Source organism: Octopus bimaculoides, chromosome 4, assembly GCF_001194135.2.
Source record: "Octopus bimaculoides isolate UCB-OBI-ISO-001 chromosome 4, ASM119413v2, whole genome shotgun sequence".
Classification (NCBI taxonomy): domain Eukaryota; kingdom Metazoa; phylum Mollusca; class Cephalopoda; order Octopoda; family Octopodidae; genus Octopus; species Octopus bimaculoides.
In genome coordinates, this window is record NC_068984.1 from 74,276,330 (window position 1) to 74,283,854 (window position 7,525).

Sequence of the window (7,525 nt, forward strand, 5' to 3'; positions counted from 1 at the left end):
ATATATGAATATATATGTTTGTGCGTGTGCGTGTGTGTGTGTGAGACTCTGTGTGCGCGCGTGTGTGTTGTGTGTATGTGTTAGCTGGGAAATATTTTTGAGTTTATATTCATACCACAACAAATCTTTCAATGCATATACATACACACATACAGACTCACTCAGAAACACACGTACAGATATATGGATGCATACATGAATGCTTTCATATCTGTACTCTTTCATATATGCTTTCATATGCATAGTATATGAACATTTTAAATTTTTATCTATCATTTTCCCTATAAGAGCTTGTCTGTTTATATACTAATTTATTATAACATATTTCTTTTTTTATAAGAAATATGCTATAATGATATTTCTTATTTATAAGAAATTCTTATTTATAAATATTTATAACATATTTCTTATGAATTTAAACACTTATGCTCTTTTCTTCAGCAAAATAAAGTCCTTAGTTGTAAATAATATTTTCCTAGTCTTAGTATGGTAAGTATTTCTGCACCTACCTTAGCATATGGTTCTCATATAGGCCGAATCTTGGCGTATGTTAAGGATACATAATTGCATATAAACGTATTTCTAAAATCAAGTAATGGCGCACACGCACCCACAGAACACATTTATGTGTGTGTGTGTGTGTGGGTGTGTGTGTGTGTGTGTGTGTGTGTGTGTGTGTGTGTGTGTGTGTGTGTGTGCGCGTATATTTGTAAGAATATGTATCTCTAGTTTGCCTCAGTGCTTAAAATACACATTTCGCAACAACTGCGCTGCAATTTGGTCCATTGTCTTCACTAATGTATATGAATGAAGTTCAGATAACTGAAACTGTGTAGAATCGCGTCATACTTATGCGTATGCCTATATGTAGGTATACATATTTGGTTGGAAAGAAAGTCGTGATGCAATGTTGCCAAATTCATTTTGAAGGGTTTTTTTTAATACTTCCAATAAAATAAGTTTTAATTCTTACATTCTATCACTTTTCCGCCCCTTTTTTTTTTTTTTTTTTGCTGATCATTTTATACAATAGTGATTAAGTTCGATCCAACTTTACTCTTCTAGAATTAGTTTCGATCAAACGCATATGAGTCACTGCATGATGTATGGATTCAAAGTTTTTTTTCTTCTTTTCTTTCAGTGATGGAGATGGCAAAAAATATTCGTTCTGTCAATGGAAATGAAACTTTAAGTAGCATGTCTATGTCAATGAAAATTTGGCTAGTTTCGCTCTGGAAATTTTTCTCTCGCAGATTCCCATCGATCTGGACAACAAAGTTCTGTCAATATTGTGCCTCTGAACACCGGAGTTGAGTAAAATCCGAATCAAACTGCACGAGAAGTAGCAAAAGAGTTCAAGTCATACTTCGATCATAAAATAATTTTATGAACAAGGAACAGTGTCTAAACTTGCTCAGTGATTCCTTCATCACCTGACTACTTTTCAGCTTAATCTAAGCTCGTCTTTGAAGTGTACACTCGCTATCGCCTAATTCCTAGGTAGGATCAACACAAGTGATGGAAAGTGTTTTCTCTCTAATCATATCCACCGAAAACAGCAATGCTTAGCACCAAACGGAAATGGAGAAACCGTTCCTAAGCTAGAACTACATCCAAAAGCAAGCTCTGTGTTAGGTGGAATAGTGGAGGCGCAATGGCCCAGTAGTTAGGGCAGCGGACTCGCGGTCATAGGATCGCGGTTTCGATTCCCAGACCGGGCGTTGTGAGTGTTTATTGAGCGAAAACACCTAAAGCTCCACGAGGCTCCGGCAGGGGATAGTGGCGAACCCTGCTGTACTCTTTCACCACAGCTTTCTCTCACTCTTACTTCCTGTTTCTGTTGTGCCCGTAATTCAAAGGGTCAGCCTTGTCACACTGTGTCACGCTGAATATCCCCGAGAACTACGTTAAAGGTACATGTGTCTGTGGAGTGCTCAGCCACTTGCACGTTAATTTCACGAGCAGGCTGTTCTGTTGATCGGATCAACTGGAACCCTCGTCGTCGTAAGCGACGGAGTGCCAACAATAGGTGGAATATGAAGGACTTGTCAATAACGAAGTGTTAAACCAAAATGAAATATAATATGGAGACACAATGTCGCCAATTGAAAGCAATGCACAAATATATACAGTAAAAGCCACCATCGTTAGTTAAACGTGAAGTGGTGTTACTTTTACGCGATACCACAAGACGATATATTGCCAAATTAAACTCAAGAAACAATTATGACACTAAATATGGAAGTTTTCTTCATCCTCTTCACTCTCTTGACATTGCTCTAGCTGACTATCATCTTTTTAGATCATTACGACATTTTTTAAGGGTAAACAATTTATTAATTACAAAGAGATTCTAAGTTATATTGGGTAGTTCTTTGGTTCGAAACCTAATGAATTTTACCTATAGCCAATAACCCTATCTATTTTGCCAAATAGATGGGCTTATTTTATCAATAATGAAGGAGACCATCATCTTTATTCAATATAACAATTAAGACCAAACAGGCATTTGATTCACTCCCATTTTAAAATGCGACAAGAATTTCTTTCTAACCTTGTGTATGTGTGTACTGGGACTGGATCTCGAAGCACATATAAGGCTGTACATAACAATGGTTTCAAATTTTGGCGCAATGCCAACAAGTTCAGGTGAAAGGGTTAAGTCGATTATATCGACCCAGTGCTCAACTGGTACTTTTCCTATCGATCCCGAAAAGATGAAGGACGAAGTTGACCTCGGCGGATTTTGAACTCAGAACGTAAAAGCAAACGAAATATCGCTAAGAATTTCGCTTGGCGTGCTAACGATTCTGCCAGCTCGCCACTTTAGGCTATATATAATAATAGCAGTATGTATATATTGCGTTAAAAAAAACAAAAAACCCTTTTGGATAAAAACGATGAGCAAGCCAAAACTTCGAAGTCACTGTTAATCTTTTTCTTGTAACAATAAAGAATTGTATAATAAACACGTGTATCAATAATTCTACAACACCCCCAGATACACTTGCTTGTAAGGTATAAGTTTGTATAAGTTTGTCAAGATGTAAAGAAACCTTAGAGCTCGGCCAAGTTTTCCATTTTTTATTTTTTATTTTTTTTCCATTTTCTTCCCATAAGATAGTAAAGAGTCATGAATTATTAACAGCTTTACAGATTTAAAAGAAGATAATAATCAAATTCTCTCATGGTGTTTACTTCTACTGCTTTTCTTGCCCAAACAAAGCTTTCAACGTGTGTGTATATATAATTTATTTTTGTCATTTTAAGGACCTTGACACTTTGTTTCCTTAACATATGCAGGCAGCTATCATGTTCGTACGTTTAGACAGTTAATTAGTTCACTACTGATGTTGCGAAGATGTTTTTGTTAGAAAATCAAGGTGTAAGTTGCGTTATGTTTAACATGATGAATCATCATAGAAGAAAGAATTATCTTCAACAATGTAAATTAATAACACCAGGTTTTTTTTTCTTTTGTATACGTAATGTACAATATGTTTAATTTATGTTATGTGTGAATCAGGGAATGATGTCCGGTCAGTTGATCAAAGAGGCAATGCCTCACTTGGGTGGGAACTAGTAAGGCAATGATGATGACGTCATGTCAGCTGTTGATGACATTTTTTGACCAGCAGACTGGAAACTTCTTCACCAATGGGATCGAAGCACTGCAACACCGGTGAAAGAAGTTTGTGGGTCGCAAGAGGGACTATGTTTAAAAATAAAACTCATTTGGTTACATTCTATGAAAGCATATTGGTCAGCCTATGACTTTTACAACCGAGACTCGTGAGAATATAATTTCCAGAGTATAATATTTTTCAAGGCGGTAGGGTGCTATTTGAAAGATATTTCGCTGCTATTTCTATTAAATCAAGTAAGCCGTTGAGGCTCCCTTGCTGGATTATTACTGAAAACTAAGGAGGAAGAACTGTATAGTTAAAGCGAATTTCATTAGTTTGCCCAGCTGGCTTCAAAAGTGTGTGGGCCAGAAAGGAGACCAAATTTAAAAATAAGCCTTATTTGGTCACATTCCATGACAACATCTTGGTCATCCTATGAGCTTTTCCGCCGACCCTCATAGGAATATGATTTCCAGAGTATCTTCCTTTTCAAGACAGTAATGTGCTATTTGAAAGATATCTCGCAGCTATTTCTAGAAGATCAAGTAACCCGTAGAGGCTCTCCTACTGGACTGAAAACTACAGTGAAAAAACTTTATAATTAAGGAACGTTTCAATAGTTTGTACAGCTTGGTTCAAAAGATGCCTAAAGTAGCTATAACTACAACTGGAAACTGCTATAAACTAGCGTTTACATCCAAGGAAGAGATGCGATTCAGAATTATTATTGTTGCTGTTATTTAGACTTCAGGCTGTTTTGATCGATTAGATCTATGATGAAAAGTATTCCAGCCGTGACTACCTTATATGATTATCAGACATAGTGCAACAAGATCGGGCTTATTCAGCAACACAAGGTTGTTCATGCGGCGTGATGGCTACATACGGTGATGCTCATCACGCACATGTACATACGCCACCACTGCCACTACCATCACTACCACCACTACTACCACCACTATCACCACCATCAATTATTATGCAGTACAGGCATGTAGCACACAAAGAGAAATTAGAGAAATACGCTACTCAAATAAAGTTCCTATATCCTTTCCCTACCAATATACACCAGTCAATCTACACCCAGCATGCAGGTGACGCACAATGAGACGGTAATGATTGCCCCTGCTCAAATTAAGTTCCTTTATCTGCTTCACAAAATATCTACGAACATATCTCACAATATCATACATGAGACAGTAGAAAGGAGATCTGGAGTGATTGGCCCCGATCAAATGAAACTGCTTTACCATTCCACGCCTCATCCCCAAATTGTCTAGACAATCACAATCCGTTCATGCATGTGACATACAAAGGGAAACTTTAGTGATTATCCTTTTTGGAACGAATTTCGCTTTTCTTTTAAATTTTTTGGAACACTCAAAATACCCCCAGACAGTTCCACACCCATTACCCCATGTAACATACAAGGGAATCTTCAGTGATTATTCCCTCTCAAATTACATTCCTTTATCTCGCCCTTCAAAAGGTCTCCAACAATCCCCACGCCCCTTGAGGCATGTGACATCCAAGAGAATCTTCATTGACGAGTACTCTTCAAATTACATATTTTTTATCATTCCCTCAGTTATCCCAGACAAAAGCGCACGCCCCATAAGTAGTTCTGATATTTCTCAAATATCCAAGTTTCATATTTGTTTCACTTTCAATAACCTTTCAACGATAGAAATAAAATTTGCTGTTGCCCACGGTAGTGTGTCTGTGTGCGTGTGTCTTAACGAGTGTCTATGTGTAAAGTTGAGTTCCAGTTTGTGTGTCGCGTGTATATTCAAGTATGTATGTATGTACGTATGTATGTATGTATGTATGTATGTATGCATTATGCATATATACATATATTGACCATGACAGAGAAATTTCGCAGATAAAACCCGCAATCAGCGGAACTGAGAAAAACATCGAAGATGTGAGAGCAGCTAATTTTTAATGTTCTAGCTCAGTTCCGCTGTTTACAGCCGTGCTTGGAATGAGCGTGTAGCGTGTGATCGTCGCATTGTCCATGACAGAGAAAGTTGAGCAGAGAATCTGCATCAAATTTTCCCAAAAGTTTGCCGATATCTGCTCAGAGGCCCACGCAAAGTTTTCAAAAGTTTTCATCGTTCTCGACACAATCAAGGTTAGCTGAAAGCAGTTTTGGCACAAATTTAGTAAGCACGTTATCTGATAACTCACTGTTGGTGATTCGACGATTTTCCTTCACAGCTGCTCTCACACCTGCGATGTTTTTCTCAGTTCCGATGATTGCAGGTTTGCCAGAGCGTTCATCACTATCAACATTTTTTCGGCCATTTTGGAAATGTCCAAACGACTCATACACTTGTGTGCGGCTCACACATTCCTCTCCGTATACGTTCTGCAAATCAACGTCGTAGGCCTCTGAGCAGGTATCACCAAGACAAATTTCTTTGTCATGGTCAACGCGACGATCACACGTTACACACTTTCTTTCCAAGCACTACTGCAAACAGCGGAAGTGAGCTAGAATGTTAAAACTTGGTGCGCATGCATAGCAGAATTAAAGGTCAGTCTGTGTCAAGCGGCTTTACTCTGCGTACTTTAGCTTCGTTACTATGGCAACAGTCCGGAAACTTAATGATCAGACCTCGTATATGTGTGTGTGAATATATGTATGCATGTATGTATGTATGTATGTGTTTATATATATATATATATATATATATATATATATATATATATATATTAGCAATAGAAATACTAACAACCTCGTTACGGTAAAGTATATTTGGAAAAGTGAACGAGAATAAAGTCAGATGATTATTTTATACTTAAACGATTAGACATTCACTTCGAATTATAAATATCTATTCATTCTTCATTTGTTCATTTGCGTGTGTGTGCGCGTGTCTGTAAAATATAAGTATCTATCTATTTGTCTCAGTCTGTATGACTGTCATTCTCTTTAACACAGTCTATCTATCTATCTATCTATCTATCTATCTATCTATCTATCTATCTATCTATCTATCTATCGATCTATCTATCTATCTATCTATCTATCTATCTATCTATCTAACTAACTAACTATCTAACTATGTAGTGTATATCTAATATATTTGACATCAGAAACTGAGAAATCTCAAGACAGTGAAGTGGATAGCCATATGTTAATTATAACAAAACTAAATAATTAAATATTGAAAAATCAAATATCTTGGTTTCATCCAAAGGAAATCTTTAGCGAGAGCTCAATGATATTGAACATAAGACAATAGAAGCTATTTAAAATCTAAAATTCAACATTTTCTTCACAGAAAGATCTCTTTTTCCCTGCCATCATGGTGTTCCAACGTCAGCCCATCGTAATCGATGCCAGTGGGCATCTTTTGGGGCGTTTGTCTGCAGTCGTAGCGAAAAGTCTCTTGCAAGGACAAAGAATGGTAATTGTCCGGTGTGAAGGCATCAATATTTCAGGCCATTTCCACAGAAATAAAATGAAGTAGTTATATTACCTTCGAAAAAGATGTAATGTGAATCCCAGAAGAGGACCCTTCCATTTCAGGGCTCCCAGCAAAATCTTCTTTAGAACAGTCAAAGGTATGCTTCCTCATAAAATTAAGCGTGGAAAAGATGCTCTTGGCCGACTGAAGGCATTTGAGGGTATCCCTGCTCAATACAACAAAAAGAAGCGAATGAGTGTTCCAGCAGCTCTCCGAATCATTCGTTTAAAACCGGGTCGAAAGTACTGCGATTTGAATCGATTGGCACATGAAGTTGGCTGGAAATACCAACTTGCCATTGCCAGTTTAGAAGCTAAAAGAAAGGCTAAATCTAGCAACTTTGTTGGAAAAGCAAGATCTGATGCAGCCTTGAAAAGAAAAGCTAAAGAGGCTGTGAGCAAAAAGATTCGAAATTATGAG

General features: G+C 37.3%; 1 protein-coding gene across 1 annotated transcript; it reads left to right on the plus strand.

Annotated features, from left to right (window-relative positions):
- Positions 1–6,931: 6,931 nt before the first annotated feature.
- On the plus strand, positions 6,932–7,525 carry LOC106874509 (60S ribosomal protein L13a-like; the record flags this gene model as incomplete). Its single annotated transcript, XM_014922262.2, is given in 1 exon segment — positions 6,932–7,525. A coding segment is annotated over 1 exon segment (582 nt), but the record flags the coding sequence as incomplete, so codon positions are not given.